This window comes from Poecile atricapillus, chromosome 35 (assembly GCF_030490865.1).
Source record: "Poecile atricapillus isolate bPoeAtr1 chromosome 35, bPoeAtr1.hap1, whole genome shotgun sequence".
Classification (NCBI taxonomy): Eukaryota; Metazoa; Chordata; class Aves; order Passeriformes; family Paridae; genus Poecile; species Poecile atricapillus.
This window is the reverse complement of record NC_081283.1, coordinates 3,448,689-3,470,994: the sequence shown is the minus strand read 5'-3', so window position 1 is coordinate 3,470,994 and position 22,306 is coordinate 3,448,689. Positions and strand designations below refer to the sequence as shown.

The 22,306-nt window shown below is 54.4% G+C and overlaps 3 protein-coding genes across 5 annotated transcripts; 2 read left to right on the top strand and 1 right to left on the bottom strand.

The window, feature by feature from the left end:
- The first annotated feature begins 74 nt into the window (after nt 1–74).
- On the top strand, nt 75–2,611 carry ASB8 (ankyrin repeat and SOCS box containing 8). Its single transcript, XM_058861365.1, has 3 exons — nt 75–421; nt 930–1,034; nt 1,715–2,611. Exons 1-3 carry the CDS (start codon nt 305–307, stop codon nt 2,345–2,347), a joined length of 855 nt encoding a protein of 284 aa, XP_058717348.1. The 5' UTR covers nt 75–304; the 3' UTR covers nt 2,348–2,611.
- A 603-nt stretch (nt 2,612–3,214) lies between these two features.
- On the bottom strand, nt 3,215–12,295 carry PFKM (phosphofructokinase, muscle). The gene is made up of 23 exons (XM_058861357.1): nt 12,168–12,295; nt 10,986–11,084; nt 10,051–10,124; nt 9,881–9,958; nt 9,345–9,534; nt 8,548–8,713; nt 8,427–8,471; nt 8,231–8,339; nt 7,988–8,083; nt 7,797–7,889; nt 7,577–7,702; nt 7,244–7,308; nt 7,102–7,165; nt 6,692–6,838; nt 5,863–5,933; nt 5,697–5,784; nt 5,380–5,532; nt 4,809–4,973; nt 4,651–4,712; nt 4,365–4,476; nt 4,130–4,229; nt 3,655–3,760; nt 3,215–3,548 (listed from the first exon to the last, which is right to left on the bottom strand). Exons 2-23 carry the CDS (start codon nt 11,074–11,076, stop codon nt 3,401–3,403), a joined length of 2,349 nt encoding a protein of 782 aa, XP_058717340.1. The 5' UTR covers nt 11,077–11,084; nt 12,168–12,295; the 3' UTR covers nt 3,215–3,400.
- Nucleotides 12,296–12,332: 37 nt separating this feature from the next.
- SENP1 (SUMO specific peptidase 1) lies at nt 12,333–22,046 on the top strand. 3 transcript variants are annotated; one of them, XM_058861358.1, is made up of 17 exons: nt 12,333–12,413; nt 13,170–13,610; nt 14,272–14,344; nt 14,459–14,555; nt 15,091–15,226; nt 15,485–15,588; nt 15,743–15,978; nt 16,280–16,334; nt 16,492–16,530; nt 16,623–16,707; nt 17,121–17,273; nt 17,452–17,583; nt 18,020–18,223; nt 19,130–19,209; nt 19,629–19,713; nt 20,112–20,207; nt 20,835–22,046. In XM_058861358.1, the coding sequence occupies exons 1-17, from the start codon at nt 12,351–12,353 to the stop codon at nt 20,895–20,897; spliced, it is 2,142 nt and encodes a 713-aa protein (XP_058717341.1). In that variant the 5' UTR covers nt 12,333–12,350; the 3' UTR covers nt 20,898–22,046. The 3 variants fall into 3 exon arrangements, with proteins under 3 accessions (XP_058717341.1, XP_058717343.1, XP_058717342.1); XM_058861359.1 differs by lacking the exon at nt 12,333–12,413 and adding an exon at nt 12,422–12,719; XM_058861360.1 differs by lacking the exons at nt 19,629–19,713; nt 20,112–20,207; nt 20,835–22,046 and adding an exon at nt 19,366–19,621.
- The last annotated feature ends 260 nt before the right edge of the window (nt 22,047–22,306 follow it).

Genomic DNA, 22,306 nt, shown 5'->3' with positions numbered 1-22,306 from the left:
TGGCGAAGAGAGTGGGACGGGGCGCCTGAAGGGACGTCACTTCTGGCTAGCGGTATTTCCGCGTCCTGTTTGGCCGGCGGTCGCCGCTGATCCTGGAACGCTCCGGGAGCGGCCTGGGCCCCCCCGAAGCGCCTCGGGGCCCCCGGAACCGCCTCAGGACCGCTCCGGAGCCACTGAGAGTTCCTCCGGAACACCCGCGGCTCCACCTCCGGACTCTCCTACGGCTCGGGCCGGGCCGCTCCGCCCCGCGTCCGGCGCGGGGCTCGGTGGGGCCGGCCGGGAATGCCGCGGCGCGGCCCACGCCATGTGGTACATCATGCAGAGCATCCAGAGCAAGTACTCGCTGTCCGAGCGCCTTATCCGCACCATCGCCGCCATCCGCTCCTTCCCCCGAGACAACGTGGAGGATCTCATTGGTCGGGTGAGCCCCTGCGGCCGGGACATCCCCCCCGCTTCCGCGGCCGGGCCGGGCTGCTTGAGTCCCTCGAGCGCTCCGGCTCCCTCTGACGATCACTGCCGAGCTATCCCCGGCTGTCCCGCTCCCTGCGAAACGTCCGTGAGGACTCCCTGGAGGGCTTTTCGGGTCCCGAGAGGAGAGGATCAGGGCATCTCCAGTTGGTTCAGAGACTCCAGGCTTTTCCTTCCTTTCCGGACCCCCGGGGCTGGGGGGATCTCCGGGCACGTTTGGTGACAGCGAATTAGTAAAACACAACCGGGAGCCGGTATTAAGACCGGGAGTGTCCTTGTGAACGAACCCACGAGATATCTCTTAATTAAGCCCTTCCGAAGGGGTGGGATTTTCTGACCCCGAGGCAGTTCCTGTCCTCGGCATTTCCTGCAAAACCCCGGGATTTGTGTGAACTAACCCTTTCCCATCTGGGATGGGAAGGGGGGTGTTCCTGAACCGGAGGGGTTCCTGTGCTCTCCAGGGCGCCGATGTGAACTGCCTGCACGGCACCCTCAAACCCCTGCACTGTGCCTGCATGGTGGCTGATGCCGACTGCGTGGAGCTACTGCTGCAAAAAGGAGCTGAGGTAAAGCTTTGGGAAAACCGAAAACGGGTGGAAAACACTGAGAAGAGGGGTGGGGAAGTCAGGAGGAGCTGATAAGCAGCTAGGGTTAGAGCTGATGGGTTTATGTTGGATTTTGGGAAAAAGTTTCTCCCCCAGTGTCATGGGGGCACAACCTCCGGGGACTGGGGTTTGGACAACGCTCTCAGCGTGGGGGCGGGATTTTTGAGTCTCCTGTGCAGAGCCAGGGCTTGGATTTGATTATCTTTGTAAGTCCTTTCCAGCTCAGGATATTCCATGGGTTTGTATCCCCTCACAAGGTGGCAGCGGGGGAAGGTTCATTGTGTCAGCAGGGAGGGAATTTTTGGGCAGGGAGCGAAGGAAGGACAGAAACCTAAATTATTGTGCCGAGCTGTTGGAGAGAGTGAGGGGGGGAGAATTAAAACCTAAATGTTTGCGCTGAGGTTTTGGGAAAGTGAGGAGGTAGGATTGAAACCTAAATTTTTGCGCTGAGATTCCAGGAGGCTGGGAAGGAAGAATTAAACCCTAAATTAGCTGGATTTTTTTTCCTGCTTTCCCCTGTCTGCCGGGCTGAAACCCTCCCTCATTTTTCCTTACATTTGGGATTTGTGACTTTTGTTCCCTTGCTGCCGGATCCAGCTGGGTCCGCTCCCTGACCCCCAGACCTTTATTTTCTCCCCCAGGTGAACGCCCTGGACGGGTACAACCGCACAGCCCTTCACTATGCAGCAGAAAAAGATGAAACCTGTGTGGAGATTTTATTGGAGTACGGAGCCAACCCCAATGCCCTGGATGGCAACAAGGACACGCCACTGCACTGGGCGGCCTTCAAGAACAACGCCGAGTGTGTGCGGGCTCTGCTGGCCAACGGCGCCCTGGTCAACGCCCTGGACTACAACAACGACACCCCCCTGAGCTGGGCGGCCATGAAGGGCAACCTGGAGAGCGTCAGCATTTTGCTGGACTTTGGTGCCGAGGTGCGCGTGGTCAACCTGAAGGGCCAGAGCCCCATCTCACGCCTGGTGGCGCTGCTGGTGCGGGGCCTGGGCACGGAGCGTGAGGATTCCTGTCTGGATTTGCTCCACAGAGCCACAGGACACTTTGAGCTGCGCAAGAACGGGAGCCTGCCCTGGGAGGTGGCCCGGGACCCGCAGCTGTGCCAGCGGCTGACGCTGCTGTGCTCGGCACCTGGCACGCTGCAGGCGCTGTCGCGCTACGCCGTGCGCCGCTCGCTAGGGCTGCGCTTCCTGCCCCAGGCCGTGCAGCAGCTGCCGCTGCCCGCCTGCCTCAAGGAGTACCTGCTGCTGCTCACCTGAGGAAGGGACACCTGCCCTTCCCCCAGATTGGCCCTTGCTTCTGGGACAGGTTTCCTACTTGCTTTGTGATTCACCGGGTTCCTCTCCATGGCTTTTGTTCCCCTTGGCCGCCCAGGACCCCGCTGGCCCCTTACACTGCCTCCCTTTCCTCCTCCCGCCCCTTCCATTTTGTCCCCTTCGCTTCTCACCCTTTCCCCCCCTTTCACCCTCCTGAAATGAACAATCCCCCTCTGATGGCAAATTATATCCCAGCTGTTGGATTAATCTGTTTTTCCCTCTTTATGGGTTTTTTTTTTGCCTTGGGAAAGGAAGGATTCAAAGGAATATTCTCCTTTGAGGAAAAACCCAAGGCGGGAAATTGAGGGCTGGGATGCAGAGAAATCTTGTGGGACGTGTTGTCCGGAAATTAAAGATCCGGGCGTTTCTCCAGCACGGAGACGGAAGTTTTCCCTGTTTATCCATAATTTTTATGCTGCATCAAGAGAGAAACCACCTCAAAAACTAAAATTTTGCAGGGCTTGAATTCTTGTGGGTCAAGGAAATCTCCACAGAGCTCCATGTGGAGCTCAGGACTTCCCTCCCACCTCCTCAAGCTCTTCCTGAGGTTTCCCACCAGGAATTCACCCTTTGGTGGTGGTTTGGGGGTCTTTTGGGGATCTATTCCAGGATTCAATGGCAGAGCAGCTCTCCAAGGTGAAACCAAGCAGCTAAAATTGTCATGGTAATTTTCTGGGCAGAACTTGGGGATGAAAGTTCAAATTCCACCTCTTTTATGTTATGCTGGGCAGTGAAATACTGAGGATCGGGAGGGATTTGGGGTCAGTGGGATCCAGGTTTAGCTTTCCATGGATTCACAGAAATCTGGAGCACTTGGACAAACACTGAATTTATTGAAACATCTCCATTTTGTGACTTAATCCTAAAACCCTCAATTCATCATGCCATCGCTTGGGGACCACTTCTCAAAATCCCATAAAATCCCCAAAAAGCCAAAGGCTCTGGGAACAGGGGATTTCTGGGGTTCCCCAGGGCTGGCGGTGACAGCTGTCCCTGTCACAGAGGGGCCTCGGGGACCAGGACCTTGCGGGTCAGGTGCTCCAGGTGTGCCGTCTCTGACGTGTCCAGCTCAGTGTTGTACTTGGCCAGGATTTTGAGGATGGGCCGCAGCCTCAACCACCACTGCTCCTTGGGGATGCGGTGCCTGAGGGGACAGGACAGGGACAGGCTAGGGACATCCCTGGGGAGGGATCCCAGGCTTCGTCCCACCTTCCAGGGCGGGGAAGGGAGGGACAGGGAGGGACACGCACTCAAAATCCGTCTGCTGGCGCAGCTCGGCGATAGGCTGGAACACCAGGCTACGCTTGCGCATCCCCAGCAGGCACGCCGAGTCAGCCGTGTTGGCAAAGATCCGGCCTGGGAGGGACACGGGTATGTTTGGGAACATCCTGGAGGTGAGTTGGGAATACTTGGGATCCTCCAGGGATATGGGAGGGAAGGTTGGGAATGTTTGGGAATCTTCAGGAACGGGGGAACATCTGGGAGGAGAAATTGGGAATGTTAGAGATCCTCCTGGAGCAGGGCTTGGGAATGTTTGGCACGCTTCACGGGAGGGTAGGTGTGGAACATCTGGGACCTTCCAGGAGCATGGGAGGGGAGGTTGAGAACGTTTGGGATCATCCAGGGGTGGGGAACACCCCCTAGATTAAAATCTGCGGGAGGGCCTTTTGGGAATGTAAGGTCACTCTGGGGTCCCTTTGGGATCCCTGCTCCAGCAGCACCCACCATGCCGGGAGCACTCCTTGATCTTCCCAGTGATCCAGGCCACGGCCTTGGCGCCCATCTTGGTGCCAAAATTCCGGTCAAATGGAGTGGGGCTGCCTCCCTGCACCAGGAGAATCCAGGATGAGCTGGGGAAATCCCCCAAACCCTGATCCCCTTCCTTGGAAAATCTCACAAACCCCAGTCCTATTCCTGGGGGAATTCCCAAACCCTCACCCCCTTCCCAGGGAATTCCCACCTGCTGCATGTGCCCCAGGACATTTTTCCGGCAGTCAAAGACCCCTTTGCCCTCCTCGGAGTAGAGGTTGTAGATGAAATCTGTGGTGTAATTCTCATTGCAGCGCTCGTTCCTACAGCAGGGACAGGATCAGGCCCAAATCCCACAGTTCATCCCAAATAATTCCACTGATCCCAAACACCAGCACCACAGTGAGACCCCAAATCCCGTGATCCCAAACCCAATCCATCCCCATGGGAGTGACACGAGGTCCCCCCCAAGTTGCCCTGCCAAAGCCAGGGCCCACCTGAGCACAAGTCCCCTCTTCACCGTGGTCTTCATCTTCTCCGTCAGGTGGTCCACGTTGGCCTGCGGGGTCAGGAGTGGGATCAGGAATGGGGGCGGGAATGGAAACCCACTCACTTCACACCAACCTGGTGACACTGGGGACAGGGCTGTCCCCACCTGCAGGTCACGGCTGCTGAAGGGCTCCTCAAAGATGTAGGCAGCGTCGGCGCCAGCCGCCAGCCCTGCCATGGTGGCCAGGTAGCCACAGAAGCCGCCCATGGTCTCGATGATGAACACACGGCGCTTGGTACCCGCAGCCGACTGCTTAATCAGGTCACATGTCTGCAATGGGGACAGAATTTGGGGTCAGGAAAAGGGATTTAGGTCCAGGGGATTTGGGCTGCCCACTGCAGACTGCTTGATCAGGTCACGTATCTGCAATAGGGCAGGGTTTGAGGACAGGGGATTGGGATGCCTACCACAGACTTCTTGATCAGGTAACATATCTGAAATGGGCGATTTGGGGTCAAGAAAAATGGTTTAAGGTCAGGGGTGTTAGGGGATTTCCCCTGGGGTCTCAGCGTGGTGATGGTGGTGGGAGAAGTAAGTGCTTTGGGATCAGGTAAATTTGGGGACTTCCACTGGGGTTTCACTATGGTGATAGTGTTTGGGATATGGGATTTGGTGTCTGACCGTTGTGATGGTATTTGGGATGAGGGGGATTTAGGGGGAATATCTGGGGTCTCACAGTGGTGATGGTGTTGAGGGCGGTGTCGGCGCCAATGCTGAAGTCAGAGCCGGGGACGTTGTTGGAGACGGTGGCGGGGACAATGCACACGGGGATGCAGAGCTCCTCGAAGCGTGCGCGGCCCTCCACCAGCTCCAGGCCACCCATGAATGCCTGGGGGACAATGGGGACATCAAGGGACAATGCAGAGAGGAGAGGGACAGTGAGGACGCTGACCCCACCCTAACCATGCCACTCTGACCACACCCCAAGCCATGCTCTGACTGAGCTGCACTGACCACACCCTGCTGGCCACACTCTGCCTACATCCCACTGACCTCAAAGCCGCCGATGATTACGAGTGCATGGATCCCGAACTTGCTGATGTTGGCGCTGATCTCCTCAAAATATTTCTTGGGCAGAGTCCTGGGAAGGGGAAACCCCCCTGGATGAGTCTGACCAAGGTGGGGACCCCAAATGATGCCACACAGCGTGGGGAGTCACCTCTTGGTGCCCAGTTTGGATCCCCCCAGCCCTGTCCAGCTGCCCACAGCATTCCAGCCAATCTCCTCCACCTGGGGGGTGAAACAGGGTTAATGGAGCGTGAGAAGGATCTGGGGTCACACGACATACCCTCAGCCCTATCAGGCCCTATCCCCTCTACTCATCATAATGTCCCCGGGCTCGGGGACAGCGGCGGATCAGACCCACAGAGGGGCTGGGGTTTGGACAGGGGTTAAACACCTCCATGCCGAGGAATTCCCATCCCTGCAGGGCCACAACTGCCCTTTCCCAGGGCCTTTTCTTGCAGCCTTTTCCCACAGGGATCTCCCCGTTCCAAAATCCAACCCCTCAAATCCATCCTGCACTTCCAAAACTTTTCCCACCCTATTTTCCCACTAGGATCTCTCCGTTCCAAAACCCTACCCTTCAAATCCATCTCCAATCCCTCAAACCCATCCTGCACTTCTCACCCCCTTCCCTTCCTCCCCCCCCCCCCTCCCCCCCTTTCCCTACAGGTGTCTCACCAGCTCAAAATCCAGCCCTTCAAATCCATCATGCCCTGGCCACCCCTTTATCCCACAGGCATCTCCCCATCCCAACTCCTTTCCCCCATAGGATCCTCACCATCCCAAATGCCAGCCCTTTGAATCCATCCCAAAACCCATTCCCTTTAGGAATCTCCCCGTCCCAGACCCTTTCCCCACTCTTTTCCCACCCCAGTTCCCCTCTGGACCCTGACCATGCTGAAGGCCACAGTCCCTCTAATCCATCCCAACCCCATTCCCAGTAGGATCTCCCCATGCTAACCCCATTCCTTGTAGGGTCTCACCATCCCAAAGGCCAGCCCCTCGAAGCCGTCGTGCACGGCGAGCATGCGGTGGCCGTGGATGAGGCCAATCCTCACTGTTGCCCGCACAGCCGCGTTCATCCCCGCAGCTGGAGCGCCCACGTTCATCACGGCCACTGTGTACCCACTCTGGGGACAGGGTCAGGGACACGGGGACAGGGGTCAGTGGGCCTTGGGGACAGCAGTGGATTGGGCTTGCCTGGGGCGGCCCTGGGGACAGCGGTGGGATTGAGGTGTCCTGGGGAGGGATTGGGGTGGGTTTGGGGTGTCCTGGGTGAGATTGGGATTGGATTGGGGTGGTTTCCATCCCTGGGGTGTCCTGAGATGGAATTGGGGTGTCCTGGAGTGGGATTTGTGTGTTCCAGGTCAGGCCCCTCCCCAGTGTCCCCTACCTTGGTGGCAGGTGGGCGGATGTGAGCCAGCAACTTGTAGACATTCCAGTTGTTCTGGAAGCTCCTAAAAATTGGGGAAATTGGGGGTTTGAGACATTTTGACGCTGGGGTCCAGGGGCAAGGACAGGGAGGTGTCACCTACCGGCCCCGCAGCTTCACCGCATCCTCGAAGCGTCCCTCATTCATGGCCGTGGTGACATCCTTGGTCTGGAGGCACAGAGGGGGATTGGGGTGGGATCTGTCCCTGGGGTGGGATTGGGGTGTCCTGGGGTGGGATCAGGGTGTCCTGGGTGGGCCTGGAGTGTTTTGGGAGTGATTTGGGTGGGATTAGGGTGGAATGGGACATCCTTGGGAGGGACTGGGGTGTCCTGGGGTGGGATCCATCCCTGGGGTGGGACTGGGGACATCTCAGGTGTGAGAACCATCCCTGGGCTGGGTCTGGGGCCACTCTCAGTGTCCCCTCATCCCCACTCACCACCTGGACGCACTCCATGAGGGGCAGACGCACGGCCTGGTTGCCAGACAGACTGACCACGCAGGCTGGTGTGTCTGGCGTCCCCTCCAGCAACGCCATCACAGCCTCCACACCCATCCTGCTGGCCTGAGGGGACACGGGGGTGTCACCTCCCAAGGGGGGCTGTCAGTCACCTCCAGGTCCCCTTGTTTGGGGCTGGGGTGAGGAAGGAGGTGCCCACCAGGATGCGGTCGAAGGCTGAGGGGGTCCCTCCACGCTGGACGTGGCCCAGGATGGTCACCCTGGTGTCGTACCCCAGACGTTTCACCACCAGCTGTGGGGACACAGGAGAGCTTCGGGACTGGCCCCAAAATGGGGCGGGGTGGGGGGGGAGAACGGATTGTTCCCCCGTGTTCCCCCGTCCCCACTCACATTCTTGATGTCATCCGAGGTGATGGGCTTGCCGTGCTTGTCAATGGCACCCTCGGCCACAATGATGATGTTGAGCCTGGAGCCACCGTCACGGGTCTGGGGGAACACAGGGGTAACAACGGGGATAGGGACAGGGGGAGATCCTCTCTCCATCTTTCTCCCATCCATCCATCCATGCATCCCCGTGTCCATCTCTCCCTCCCTCCCTGTGTGTCCACCCCTGTGTCCATCCCTCCCTCCCACCTCAGTCAGCCTTCTGCACAGGTGCTCCTCCCAGTCGTCCTCGGGGGGTGACTCAGGGATGAAAACCCAATCTGCGCCGCAGGCCAGGGCTGTGATCAGTGCCAGGTACCTGAAACAGGGCCAAAAACAGCTTTTGAGCCACTTCCCCCAATTCTGGGGGTAACAAAAACCCCTCCCAAGTGTCTTCAGGACATACCCACAGTGCCGCCCCATCACCTCTAGCACGAAAGTCCTCTGGTGGCTGCAGGGACAAGAAAGTGTCATTCACCCAAAACAGGGACACCGGGGCTTGGGGACAAAAAGGGTGTTCCTGTCACCTCTGCGCCGTGGTGGTGATGGCGTCCACGATCTCCATGATGCGGTGCAGCGCTGAGTCGGTGCCGATGGTCATGTCAGTGCCACAGAAGTCGTTGTCGATGGAGCCCACCATGCCCACGATGTTCAGGTAGCTCGAGCGCTGCGCCTCCTCTGCCGTGATGCCACCTGGGGAAGGGGTGGGCAGGAGGGGGATGTCACCCCCAGATGGTCACTCAGGGGGTAGAGGTGTCACACAGATTGTTAGGGAGGAAAATGCTCAACTTTGGGTGACAAAACCCCATATTTTTGTGTAGGACACCTTGATTTTGCAACCAAAACTCCTTTGGAATTAAACCTTTCCATACCTGGTCCCTTTTCCTGATGTGGGACCTCCCCAGAATGTCCCCTCAGAGGGAAGCGGTGTCACAAATCCCCGTTTTGGGGGAAAACTCTTGAAGTTTTGAGTGCCACATCCTGATTTTTTGAACCACACCCTCTTTTCCCTCTGTGTCCCCCCGCTTTAAGACATCTTCAATAGTACTCCAAACCTCCATAATTAGGGGCAAAAAAACAATTTTTTAGTTTCACATCCTGATTTGGAACCAAACCTTTCCACACCCACTGTTCCCTCTGTGTTCCCACTCCAAAGTATTCCCCTGGGGAGCAAAGGTGCCCTAAACTTCCATAATTAGGGGAAAAAACCACATTTTTGTGTGTCAAAACCCGAATTTTCGTGTGATTTTAAACCCAAACATTTCTCTTTTGTCCCCAACCCTTTCTATGCCGCTCTCCCTCATCCCGGGATGGCCCCCCGTACCTGTTTTGAGCAGCTCTGCCAGCAGCCCGCCCCACTCGGCGCGGAAGGTGTCGGCGCCGGTGAGGCTGCCGTCGCCGCCGATCACGCACAGGTTGGTGATGCCACGCTTGGCCAAATTCCGCGCGGCGCGGAGTCGCCCCTCGCGCGTGCGGAAATCCTGGCAGCGCGCGCTGCCGATCACCGTGCCGCCCTGGGGACGGCGGGGGTGAGTGGCCTTGGGGCTGTCTGTCTGTTCATCCCTCTGTCCGTCCACCCATCCCATCCCTATGTCACCCCCGTGTCCGTCCCCGTGTCCATTCCTGTGTTCGCCCGTCCGTCCGTCCGTCCGTCCGTCCCTCCCTCCCTCCCTCCCTCCCTCCCTCCCTCCCCCCCTCACTCCCTCCCCCCGTGCCAGCTCTGGTTTTGGTTCATTTTCTGCGGAGTCCATTTCTGGGCTCAGACTGGGACCAGTGAGGAGCACACCCAGTGCCCCCCCTGCCCGGGCGGGGATCCCCCAGTGTCCCCCTGTCCCCCCCGTCCCTGTCTGTGTCCCTCACCAGCTGCAGCATGCTGGACACGCTGTCCCACGTGGCCTCCTTGATGTGGTCGCCGCCGTCCACCAGGCCCTGGTAGCCCTGGGGGGACAGAGTGGACAGTGGTTAAATGACACCTTTTCCCAAATTTAGGGACGAGGATGTGGAATTTTGGGATTGAGGTTGGCACTGACCTCACACACGAAGAACACCCTGGCCCCGGTGTAGATCCCCACGCGCACCACGGCGCGCACGGCCGCGTTCATGCCTGCGGGACACCGCGGTCACTCTGTCACCCCCACCAAACAGATTCGGGGACATCCCCAAAGCTGTCACCTCCCCCCCATCCAGCCTTGCAGCTGCCACCCCCAGGGGACACCCCCAAAACCACCCTCAAAGCTGTCATCCCCATCTCCCCACCAGCCGCCACCCCCCTGAGGACACCCCACATCCATCCTCCCCACCCCCTCGCGTCTCCCCCCTCGCAGCTGCCACCCCCTGGGTTATTTTTGCCCCGGTGACCTTTGGTGGCAGCGCCTGACGCAGGTGACAAACTCGGCGGGGGAGGGGACAGTCCGGGGGGGCCCCGTGGCTTGGCACCCCCCCCCCATGTTCGTCCACCCCCCATCTTTTGGACCCCCGGAAAAATCCCAAATTTAGGGATGAATTCTTAGAATTTTGGGCAATCCCGAGTGTTTTGGTTCGGTGCCAAAGTGCCACCGGTGTCCCCTTGGAGTCCCCTCCCCGAATTTTGTCACCGTTGTTCCCCACTGTTATCGCAAAACTCCCCCGGAGCTCTGCTCAACCCCAAAATTCCCCCCAAGGTCATTCCCAAAACCTCAATCCAGGGAAAACCCCAATGATTGTGGGCTCAAAATCCCGATTTATACCCCAAAAGGAGCGGGTTTAGGGATTTGGGGGGAATTTCGGGAATATTTGGGGCAGGGGTTTTGGGATCCTGGGGATTTCGGGATCCAGGGGGATTTGGGAAATTTTGGCGGGACGGGGGAGAAATTCTGGGGGATTTGTGGGGATTTATAGGGATCTGGGGTGGGGTTTTGGATCCCGGGGATTTTGGGGTCACGGGGATTTGGGATCTTGGAGATTTGGGGGTTTGGGGTCCCCTTACCCTGCGCGTCCCCCCCGGAGGTGAGGACGGCGATAGCTTTGCCGACCCCCAGGGTCTCGGTGTGCCGTGATCCCGCGGGGCTCGGGGGCATTTTCCTGCCTGGAAAAAATCGGGAAATTCGGGCGAATCCCAAGGCGGGAAGGACGGCTCTGTCCCTCCGGGTGGCGCTGCCAGCGCAGAGTGGCACCGCTGTGGGAGGAACACGGGGACAGGGACACCGGGACAGCCCTGCTGCCATCGCCAGGACACTCCCGCCCCGGGGGGGTGCTCTGGGGGACTCCTTACTGGGGCCAGTTTGTCTTCGTTACTCGTCCCAGCCTCTATTCCCTGTTGAGACCAGTCTGTCCTTACTGGTCCCAGTCTGTCTTTACTGGTGCCAATCTTGTGTCCTTACCGGGGCCAGTCTGTCTTCACTTGTCTCAGTCCCTGTTCCCAGTGGGAGCTGCTGTGTCCTCCTTACTGGTTCCAGTTTGTCTTTATTGGTCCCAGTCTGCATTCCCCGTGGTTACTGGTCTGCTCTCCTTACTAGTGCCAATTTATCCTTACTGGTGCCAGTCTGTTCTTACTGGTTTCAGTCCATATTCCCTGTGGGAGCTGCTCTGCACTTCTTACTCGTGCCAGCCTTCTTTCCTGACTGGTCCCAGTCTGTCCTTACTGGTGCCAGTTTGTCCTCCTTACTGGAGGGCTGATGCCACATCGTCCTTACTGGTTCCAGTCTGCAGTCCCTGTTCGTCCCAGTTTCTATTCCCTGTGGTTACTGGTCTGCCCTCCTTATTGGTCCCAGTCCATCCTTACCAGTCCCAGTCTGTGTTCCCTGTGGACTTGTTCTGCACTCCCCACTGGTTCCAGACTGCTTTCCTTACTGGTGCCAGTTCCCATTCCCTGCGGCTGCCTCTCCCGGGTCCGGTTTTCCTGCCGGTCCCAGTCCCTGTTCCCTGCTGATTCCAGTACCTCTCCCTGACCAGTTCCAGTCCATCGCCGGTCCCAGTCCGGGGCCGTTACCAGTCCCCGTCGCTGTTCCCAGTGGGATCTGCTCTGCTTTCCTTACTGGGCCCAGTCCCCGTTCCCTGCCGCTGCCTCTCCCGGCTCCAGTTCAGAGCCGGCCCCGGTCCGCGGGCGTTACGGGTCCCCATCCGGGGCCGTTACTGGTGCCAGTCCCCACTGCCCACTGGGAGCACTGACCTGCGGAGCGCCGCCGGCTCGGGGCGGGGGGCAGGAAAGACAGGAGGAGGAGGAGCAGGAGCGCGGCCAAGGAGAGGGCGGCCGGGGCCAGGAACCGACCCAGCCCCGGGGACAGCACCGGAGACACCGGGAGCGCCGTCATGGCCCGGGGACAGTTCCGGGGACAGCTCGAACAGCGCCACCATGGCCCAGGGACACGGGCTGGGCCCTGGGATTGGCGGCGGGGAGCGGTGTAACGGGATCGGGGTAACGGGATCGGCCGTGATGGGATCGGCTGTAACACGAGCGGCTGTAATGGGATCGGCTGCAGGGACCGGCTATTATGGGATTGACTGTAATGGCATTAGCTATTATGGGATCGGCTGTAATGGGAGTGGCTGTAGAGTCCAGCTATTGTGGGATTGACTGTAACGGTTTTAATGGGATCCTTTATTATGGGATTGGCTGTAACAGTTTTGGATGTAGGGACCAGCTGTAACAGGACTGACCACAGGAAGAAACTGGAATGGATCAGCTGGAATGGGATCGGTTGCAGGGACCAGCTGGAATGGGGTACACACATATAGAGTGACCCCCTATGCGATGACATCCTCACACGGTGATGCCTTATGGGGATCCATATTCCACCCCCCCCTCCCAGGGTGACACCCCTATAGGGTGACCTGCACACACAGAGTGACTCCCTATACGGTGACACACCCCCCCCCCCCCCGGGGTGACCATGGTCCTCAAAGGGTGACCATCACCCCCAGGGTAATCCCCTATAAGGTTACAGACCGCAGAGAATGACATCCCCGCAGGGTGATCCCTATAGGGTCACAGCCCCTAGACAATGACAACCCCGCAGGGTGATCCCTATAGGGTCACAGCCCCTAGACAATGACAACCCCGCAGGGTGATCCCTATAGGGTCACATCCCCTAGACAATGACATCCCCGCAGGGTGATCCCTATAGGGTCACAGCCCCTAGACAATGACAACCCCGCAGGGTGATCCCTATAGGGTCACAGCCCCGTCCAGGGCCACCTCTGCGCTGCCACTTTGGACCTCCAAGCCGCCAGGGCCCGGTCTCTTCTCCAAGCAGGGCGCCGCTCGCTCCCCCGATCTTCACGCCATTTCCGGCGGCGCCTGACCCCGGCGTTCACTTCCGCTTCCGTCGCCTCCTCCTCGCTGCCGCCGCCGAGTCCGGGAGAACCGCGCGCGCTCGGGACGCTTCCGGTCCCACTTCCGCTTCCGGTTGAGCGACCGGGCCGGCTGAGGGGAGCGAAGCGGCGGCGGCTCCGGGCCCTGCTCCGCTCCCGGAGCAGGCTCCCGGCGGCTCCTCGCACCGGCCTTTCCCCGTGCCCGGTTCTGGCGGCGCTGCCCCCGATGAGGATGGAGGCCCGGGAGGCGGCGCGGGCCCGGCCCGGTTCGGCCTTCAAGGGCTTGGTCGCCGAGAGCAAGGTGCGGAGCGGGGCAGCGGCCGGGGGGCTGCGCCATTCCCGGGCCCCTTTTCTTTCCCTCGGGGCCGGAGCCCCCGACTCCTTCCCTCGTGGAGTTACGGCAGGGTTTGCGCGGGAAGCTGATTTTGGGAATATTTGGGACAATTGCCCCATCCCAGGGTGCTCCTGCGACACTTCCAGCCGCGATTTCTGTGGAAAACAACCTGTAGACCCCTAAAGTCAAATCCCAAACCCGTTTTGGCGTTTTTCCGGTTCCTGACGTGGGAATTCTGCCTGGAATTTGCCGGGAATGGGGAGCCCACGTGTGGGATCCACGCCGGAGCTGCCGGCAGAGCTGCGAAATTCAGGATTTTTCCATAAATTCTCTCTGTAAAATATGGGAGTTGTGAATTTTGGGATTTCTGACCTTTAGGAGCTGTGAATTTGGGAGTTGGGAGTTTTAGGAATTGTGAACTTCAGGAGTTTTGCGTTTTGGGAGCTGTGATCATTAGGACTTGTGACCTTTAGGAATTGGGAATTTTAGGAGTTGTGAATTCCTGCCACCATTCCCAACCAACCCCGGGAACACCTTTCCTTTTTTCCTATAATTTTCCTGGATTCCTCCCTGACGTTTTTCCACTTCTAACTAAAATATAGGAATTTCCCCCACTCTTTTTTCCCAGTTTTTGCCCCCCAAACTCAGCAGCTTCTCCTGCCCTGCCGGGAACTCCTCCTGCTCCCTCAGCTACGTCCCAGGTGAGTTTTCCCTCTGGAATTTGGGATTTGGGGCTGTTTTCCCTAAAAACAACCCCCGGAGAAGGGGAAATTGTTGTGGTTTTTTTGAGGAATTCCTGGTGTTTTTCCCCCCAGAAATTCCTGAAAGATTCCCAGGAGCCAATGGGCAGTGGAGGAGCTCCAAGCCCCGTGGGAGCCGAGGCTCATTCCTAGAGACACGGAAAAATTCCAGGTGGGTATGGCAGATTCTGGATTTCCAGGTTTTATTTGATAACTTGGTGGGGGGGTTTATTTCAGATTTTGGAGTTTTGTGATTTGAGGATTTTGGGGGGATTGTATTTTGGGACTTTTTTGGGAGTCTTGGGATTTTTTGGGGTATTTTAATTTCCTATATTTGGGGATTTTTTGACAGGTCTTATTTGGGATTCTGGTTATTTGGGGGACGATTTTTGAGATTTTTTTGTGGGGTTGGGGATTCTTGGCATTTCATTTTATTTGGGAGTTTTGAATGGGGTGGGATTCTGGGGATTTATTTTGGGGTTTGGGGATTTTTTTTTTTTTTTATTTCTGGGTTTTATTTGGGTTTTGGGAAAGGAGGGTTGGGGATTTTATTTGGGATTTTGAGGATTCTCTGGGGAATTTTTTGGGGGGTTTATTTGGAATTTTGGGCATTTCATCTTTTGTGCCATGTTTTGTGATTTTATTTGTGATTTTGAATCTATTTGTGGGATTTGCAACAAACCTGAGGTGCTTTTCTCTCCTTCCAGCGGGAATTCCAGCACTTTTGGGGGAAAATCCGCCCTCCACGGAGCCTCTTTCCCCCTCAAGCCAGCCCTGAGCCCCTCCTGGAGTCGCCGCAGCCCCAAGAAGGCCCCGCGGCGCTTCCTGAGCACGGCTGAGGAGGTGATGGGGCTGGGAATGAGAAATCTGAGGAAATCCCAGGGTTTCCTGGGATCGGGGGTTCAGGCAGAGCTGGGGGCACTGCTGGGGTTAAACGTGAAATTCTTGGGATTTTCCAGCCCTAAATCCCAATTCTTTAGAGTTTTTCTCATTGGCTGCCTTCATGGAATCCCACCAGACCCCTGAATTTGGGGGAAGTCTCTTGGGATTAGTGAATCCCAAGATTTTGACAGGAGTTTTTTCCATGGTCTTTCCCTGCAGACAGTGCGGGAGGAGGAGCGGGAGATTTACCGGCAGCTGCTGCAGATGGTGACCGGGAAGAGATTCTCCAGCTGCAAACCCTCCCCACTGCTGCCCTTCCAGCTGTGAGTTGGGAATATCTCAGAAAACCCTCCCCAAATCCCTCAAAGTCACCAAAGACCCTGCCCAAATCCCAGATCTCTCCGAAAACTCTTCCCTAATCCCAAATCCCCAGTCTTATCCTGGGAATTTCCCTAACTGAGTTTTTTTTTTTTGCAGCTCCCGCTGTCCCAGTTCCGGCCCCTCCCTGCCCCAAGAGGCTCCCAGGGATGATCCCAAGGCGCTGGAAAGTCACAAAATTCCGGGTCCTGTTCAGTGTCCCACGCAGCTGCCCCAGAATTCCCAAAATCCCCCCCTGGGCCCCTCTTCAGGGTTTCCTGGGGGGTTCCAGCCCCGGAATTCCGTGGCCCCGCAGCAGCAGGAGGAGGAGCCTGTGGCCGGGGCGCAGAGTGAAGGTAAAGATTCCCAAGAATTCCAGGAAAATAGCCCCAAAAACTGAAAAAAGTCCCCCCAAAATACCAAAATCCCAAATAAAACAAAAAAAATACCCCAAAATATCCCAAAACCTCCCAAAATTCCAGATGAATCCTAAAAATTCCCCAAATCCCAAACAAAATGAAAACTAAGTTCTAAAAAACCCCAAATCCTGGGAAAGGGATTTAAATTCCCTGGCCATTCCGGGGTTTTTATTTGGGATCAGGCAGGATTTGGGGTGGGAATTGAAGGGGACAAAATTCCCATTTTTCCCATTTTTAGGGTCAGATTCCGTCATTTTGCTCAAGGTCAAGGATTCCAGGACTCCAGCTCCAAGGTGAGGGGTGGGAAACGGGGGAGTTTTGGGGGGATTTTGAGGGACACAGGGAGGTGACAATGAAGAGGGACAGGGTGAGAATTTGGGAAATGAGGGAATTCTGGGGAAATTCTGGGATTTTGGGTCAGTTCCAACCCTCCTTTCTCCCACTTTCCAGCCTCCCCTTCTTCCAGGCAGAGCTATGGATCAAAGAGCTGTGAGTTAATATCCCCTGCTGCCTTTTCCTGGGAAAAACCAAAATCCTGATGTTTTAAATCAAATTTTCCGTGAAAATTCTGGCTTTTCCAGGACCAGTGTTTATGATTCCCGAGCCAGAGAGAGGTGGAGGCAGATTGAAGAGCAGAAAGCTCTGGCCCTGCAGCTCCAGAGCCAGGTGAGAATTACATGGAAAAACACCCTGGACTGGGAAAATTAAGGGAAAAAAAGGTGGAAAAATGGGAAAAAACAGGAAAAATCAACTTTTTTGAGGCCTTTGTGCTTTCCAATCCTGGAATAAACAGCAAGGAAAAGAGGGGATGTTGTTCCAGATTGGAAATTATGGGAAATTTTGGTAGTGGGAGGGTGGTCAGGGCATGGAAAAGGGGTCAGAATCCATGAAAATGGGGAAAAAATGCAGGTGTGGCACTTGGGGACAGGGTTGGTTGGCTCTGGAAGGGTTAATTCTGTGATCCTGGCGGTTTTCCCAATTGTCTTGGTCCCAAATCCTCCTTTTCCCCAATCCCAAATGTCTCCCTGAGGAGAATCCCTGATCCCAAACCTCTCATTCCCAAATCTCTGCTATCGCAGCGTCTCCAGGAGCGGGAGCGCTCTGTGCAGGACTTGGTGGATCTGCACCTCCGAGTACCCCTGGAGAAGGAGATCCCGGTGTCCGTGGGGCCGGAGGGACCGGAGCGTGCCCGGGCGGGCCAGGGAGACGAGGAATTCCCTGAAATCACTGAGGTGGGGCTGGCGGCCAGGAAAAAGGGAAACGTTAATGGAGTTCCTGAGGGTGGGCACAGGAATGGAGCCCTGCGCCCTCAGCCCATTGAATTTGTGGATTAAGGGGGAAAGAATAAATTTGGGATTAAATCCTTGGGGATTTGGAGTCAGGAAAAGCAGGAATTCTGCCTCCCCGCAGGAAATGGAGAAGGAAATCAAGAGCCTTTTCCGAGGAGGGAACCAGGACGAGGTGCTGAGTGAGGCTTTCCGCCTGACCATCACCAGGAAGGACATCCAGACCCTCAACAACCTCAACTGGCTCAACGACGAGGTGAAAACCCCAAAATTCCCATTCTCCACCGGTTCTGGCAGCTTGGAAGGGAAAAGTGGATGGATTTGGTGTGGGCTGGGATTCCCACCCTGGAGTAGTAAATCCATGGGGAAAGCTCTGTAAAATAAAAATAGTTTATGTGGGGAATTAATGATGGTGGGAAGATGGGGGTTGATGTGAACAGGGAAAACAACAAATAAATACAGACTTAAATAAAGGCAGATTCCTAAAAATCCTTGGATTTTTCTGGAATGTTTTAATAATATGGAGCTACTGCAAACCTCCCTGGGTTTTTTGAAGGTTTTAATGCAATTTCTGCTTTTTGGGGGCTTGTTCCCAAACTTTACACAGGGCCACAAATTTAAACCCCGTGATAAAATAAATAAAAATGTATAAAAAATCAAAAATTCTGTCTATTTTCCCTTTCTTTTGCCAGATCATCAATTTCTACATGAATTTGCTGATGGAGAGGAGCAAGGAGAAGGATTTGCCCGCTGTCCATGCCTTTAACACCTTTTTCTTCACCAAATTAAAGACTGCGGGGTACCAGGCTGTGAAAAGATGGACAAAAAAAGTGGATATTTTCTCTGTGGATCTGCTCCTGGTGCCCATCCACCTGGGAGTGCACTGGTGCCTGGCTGTGAGTGCCTGCACTATCCTGAAAAATACTCGCTTTGGGATTTAGGGACTGAATGTTGTTGGTTTTGGGTGATGCTGAGGGGAAAGCTTTGTATTTGTGGCTTAGATTAAAGCCTAAAGTGGATACAAGGCTAGAAGCAGCTTTTTGGGGAGTTCTAATCCTTAAATTCAGGCTGGAGGTAACTTTATTACTAAAATTCTCAGTTTGGGATTTAAGGCCCAAATTTTGTTGGTTTTGGGTGATGCTGAGGGGAAAAGTTGGTGTTGGTGGCTCGAATCTGAGTTTAAAGGGAAATACAAGGCTAATAACAGCTTTTTGTGGCGTTTTTGGTCCTTAAATTCAGCCTGGAGATCATTTAGTGGAATATATTCCCTTGGGAAGATCTGATTTCCCTGTTCCCACCAGGTACTGGTGCCACAGGATCTTGCTAGAGAGATTTAGGCCACAGATATTTCACTTTCCCCCTCCTTTGTCCCATCCCCTCCCTTGGCTCCTGCAGGAATTTTCAGGTCCTTTAGCAAAAGCATCCTCAATTTATTAATTCCTGCTTAAATTGTTAATTAATTCCAAAGAAAAAAGGTAATATCCAGCACAAACTATGTGGGAACGGGGAGGGCAAGCACCAAAAAACCACCCAGACTGGGGCTTGGAGAGGAGGGGCAAGATCGCTGTAAACCTGTGGGAGGAGTATCAGGAATAACAACAATAGTAAATAATAGTAAGTCATAATAAATAATAATATTAGAGGCTGATTTAGACTTTCAGGGATTAAAAACACAGCAGGAAACGGGGATTTTTGGGGGAAATCCTTCTCTGGTGTGAAATAATCTGAATTTTTTTTTGCTGGCAAGGAGAATTCATGATTTTTTTTTTTTTCCCCATTTTAAAGAATCTTTCTCTGTGCAGGTTGTGGATTTCAGGAAAAAAACCATCACCTACTACGATTCCATGGGGGGGATCAACAGTGAGGCCTGCAGGATCCTACTGTGAGTAAAATCCCTTCCCTGGGAAAATCCCATTCCTGCTTCCCTGATCTTGGAAACAGGGACTGCCCATTTGTGGACCCTCTTGTAGTCATTTGTAGGTCCCTTTTTGGTCTTTTTTTTGGGCTCCTTTAGGGTCATTTTTGCTTCCTTTTTCAGGCTCATTCTCCCCTTCCAGGACCTGGAAAATTCCTGCTCTTCCCTGGAATTCTCTTCCACAAATCCCAGGAATTCTTTCACTTTTTTTTTTTTTTTTTTTTTCTCATGAGATTTGGCCTCTCCTGATCCAATTTTATATTTTGGGGGGGGGATTAATTTATAAATCCCACCCCTGAATACCTTTGGGAATGGCCAAACAGAGAAAAACCTCAGAATTCCCATTTTTCCATGAATTCCAGCTTTTCTCGCACCTTTTCCCACAGGCAGTACCTGAAACAGGAAAGTTTGGATAAGAAAAGGAAGGAATTCGACACCAATGGATGGGCCCTGCTGAGCAAGAAGAGCCAGGTTTGGACACCCCAGAACTTCAAAAAAAATTGGGGTTTCCTTGGATTCCTGGCCCTTTTTTGGGCCCCTTTCCCCTCAGGGCTTCGTGGGAAGAAAAAGGGGGAACAAATCCCAGGTCTTGATAGAGGAAATCTTCCACAGGGATGAGATCAAGGGGAAGGGTTTAGGTGGGATTTGGGGAAGGTGAAAATGCAAGAAGTACTGGAATTCTGGGACCTGTGCAGCCCAAAAAATTCTGGAATTCTGGGACCTTTCCGGTTTTATCAGCGGCAGGTTCCACTGGAATTTCCCCCAGATTTCACTGGGATGTCAGGCATTTTGAGGATTTTCCTGGCCTGGGGGTTTGGGGGATGGGGGAATGTGGGAATTTGGGAATGTTGATTCCTGATTTTCCGCAGGAGATCCCACAGCAGATGAACGGCAGCGACTGCGGGATGTTTGCCTGCAGATACGCCGAGTGCATCTCCAAGGACAAACCCATCAACTTCACCCAGGTACCTGCACTCCAGGGGCTGCAATTCCCACATTCCCAGATTCCCTGGCTTGCAAACCCCCAGGGCCAGGAGAATCCCAAAAATCCCCAAATTCCAGTGAAGTTTGGGGGAAATTCCAGCATTGCTCACCCAATCCCAAGGAAATCCCATCTTATTTGCCGTTTCCAGCCCCCCACAGGGAATTGTCGCCAAATCCCTGTCTCAAGTCCCTGGGAAAATCGCCCAGTGCCAGGGAAAATCCCAGAAGTTCCCCCCAAAATCTGGCACAAATCCCCCATTCCTCCCCAAAATCCCAAGAAACTCCTGGGTTAATCCCCATTCCCAACCTCCAGGATTATCCCACTTCCTTCCTCCAGCCTTCCCAGATCCCAACATTCTCAAAGCCCCTCAGGTCCCAGACCCCCAGGGCCAGGAAAACCCAAAATTCCCCAAAATCCCAGCAAAGTCTGAGATAAATTTCAGACATTTCTTGCCTGAGTCCCAAGAAATTCCCACTTTTTCCCTCATTCCCACAACCCCAAAGCCCCAAATTTCCTCCTTTCCCCCAATTTTCCACGGTGAATCCACCCCTGGACGAGCAAACCCTGACCAAAATTCCCATTTCCCTCCCCCCCAAAATTTACAAAGCAACACATGCCCTACTTCCGAAAGAGGATGGCCTGGGAAATCCTGCACAGGAAGCTCCTCTGATGCTGGAAAAGCCCCGAAATTCCATGGACTTGGATCAGAAGAATCCCAGGATTCTCCTCGGGATGCAGCCAGGGGAACTCCGGGTCCTGCTCTTCCCAAAACCCACCCCCCCCAGATTTGGGGGGGGAATAGAAAAGCTTGGAAGCACAGCTGGGATTTTTTGGAGTTTTTTTCCCTCTTTCTTGAGGTTCCAGAATGGATTGTCCCACTTTTCCATCTGCTGGGATGGGGAAATTTGGGAATTTTGGGTTTTTTGGAGCTGGATTTTGGGAAAAGGGAGTTGCCTCCATGTATTTGGTTTGAAAAAATTCGGATTTGGGAAAAACGGGAAGGGTTTGGTTCTGGAGGGAATTTTTGGGGATCAGTCCCATTTTTTCCACCTCACTGCCAAAGTTTGGGGATTCTATCCGTGGGAAAACCTGGATTGGGAAAATTCCTGCTTAAATCCCCTTTTTTCCCAATTTTTCTTCCCAAATTCCCACTTTTTCGCACCATTTTTCCGGGATTAAGCATTGGAATGCCAGAATTCCTCTGGATTCATACCCAAACTTTGCTTTTCTGAGGGATAAACCCCAAAACCTGAGCAAAATCTGGGATTTTTGGAGAATTTTTGGGAATTTTCTCCTCCCTTTCAAGCTGATTAATCCCGGCAGCTTTTGTTGCTTTTTCCAGCTGCTTTTCCCACTTTCTCCAGGAAAAAAAATCCCTCCCAAATCCCAGGAACTGCAGAACCGTGGGAAAAGTCCCAAAATCCTGTAATCCCTTCAATCTTTCCCAAAAAAACCAGGATTTTTTTGGGGACCTTTTCCCACCCTTTCCCTGGATTAATTTATTCCCAGTTTTTTTTTGGAGTTTCCCAAGCCTCTGGATTTGCTTTTCCTGGTGGAAAAGAAGATTTTTAAGAAGAAAAGTGGGAAAACATCCCAAATTTTTGTATTTTCCCTCTCCTACAGGAGCTGGGAATTTTTTCTATTTTTCCCGAGTTGGGAGCTGAAGTTTTGTACCGAATTCCTGAATTTTTGGAGCCCTTTTTCCCGGTCTTTCCCAGCCCTTTTGTCCCTTTGGATCCCAAATTCCCTCCCCTCTTTTATACCATGTTCGTTTTCCTACTTTTTTTATCTTTTATTGGAATTAAAGATCTGAAAAAAACCCTGGAATTTTCCTGCACTTTGTGCTCATTGGGTGGGAATCTCAGGAAAAGGGTTTGGGGTTGTTTGTCCTTGGCCGAAGAAATCTGGGAAAGTGCCCCAAAATGTGGGAAAGATGCCCCCAAATTCATCAGAGAATGACCCCAAATTCCACAGGAACCCCCTCGCATCCTGGTAGGAATTCCCTCCCCTGCTCCAGGTGACAAAGGGTCCCTTCACACCCCTGCCCCCCTGCTGGATCCATTGCTATTTTTACAAAAC

What these genes read in the sequence shown, in the direction of transcription:
- PFKM (XM_058861357.1), bottom strand. Translation starts at nt 11,076, where the DNA reads ATGCCCCCGAGCCCCGCGGGATCACGGCACACCGAGACCCTGGGGGTC. An exon ending in CTCCGGGGGGGACGCGCAGG is followed by an intron (nt 10,125 to 10,985) that starts GTAAGGGGACCC and finishes GGTGTCCCGCAG; the next exon opens with GCATGAACGCGGCCGTGCGC. An exon ending in TCAGCAGCCGTGACCTGCAG is followed by an intron (nt 4,713 to 4,808) that starts GTGGGGACAGCC and finishes CTGACCCCGCAG; the next exon opens with GCCAACGTGGACCACCTGAC.
- ASB8 (XM_058861365.1), top strand. Translation starts at nt 305, where the DNA reads ATGTGGTACATCATGCAGAGCATCCAGAGCAAGTACTCGCTGTCCGAG. An exon ending in TGGAGGATCTCATTGGTCGG is followed by an intron (nt 422 to 929) that starts GTGAGCCCCTGC and finishes TGTGCTCTCCAG; the next exon opens with GGCGCCGATGTGAACTGCCT. An exon ending in TGCTGCAAAAAGGAGCTGAG is followed by an intron (nt 1,035 to 1,714) that starts GTAAAGCTTTGG and finishes TTTCTCCCCCAG; the next exon opens with GTGAACGCCCTGGACGGGTA.
- SENP1 (XM_058861358.1), top strand. Translation starts at nt 12,351, where the DNA reads ATGGCCCAGGGACACGGGCTGGGCCCTGGGATTGGCGGCGGGGAGCGG. An exon ending in CTCCCTCAGCTACGTCCCAG is followed by an intron (nt 14,345 to 14,458) that starts GTGAGTTTTCCC and finishes TTTTCCCCCCAG; the next exon opens with AAATTCCTGAAAGATTCCCA. An exon ending in TCCAGGACTCCAGCTCCAAG is followed by an intron (nt 16,335 to 16,491) that starts GTGAGGGGTGGG and finishes CCCACTTTCCAG; the next exon opens with CCTCCCCTTCTTCCAGGCAG.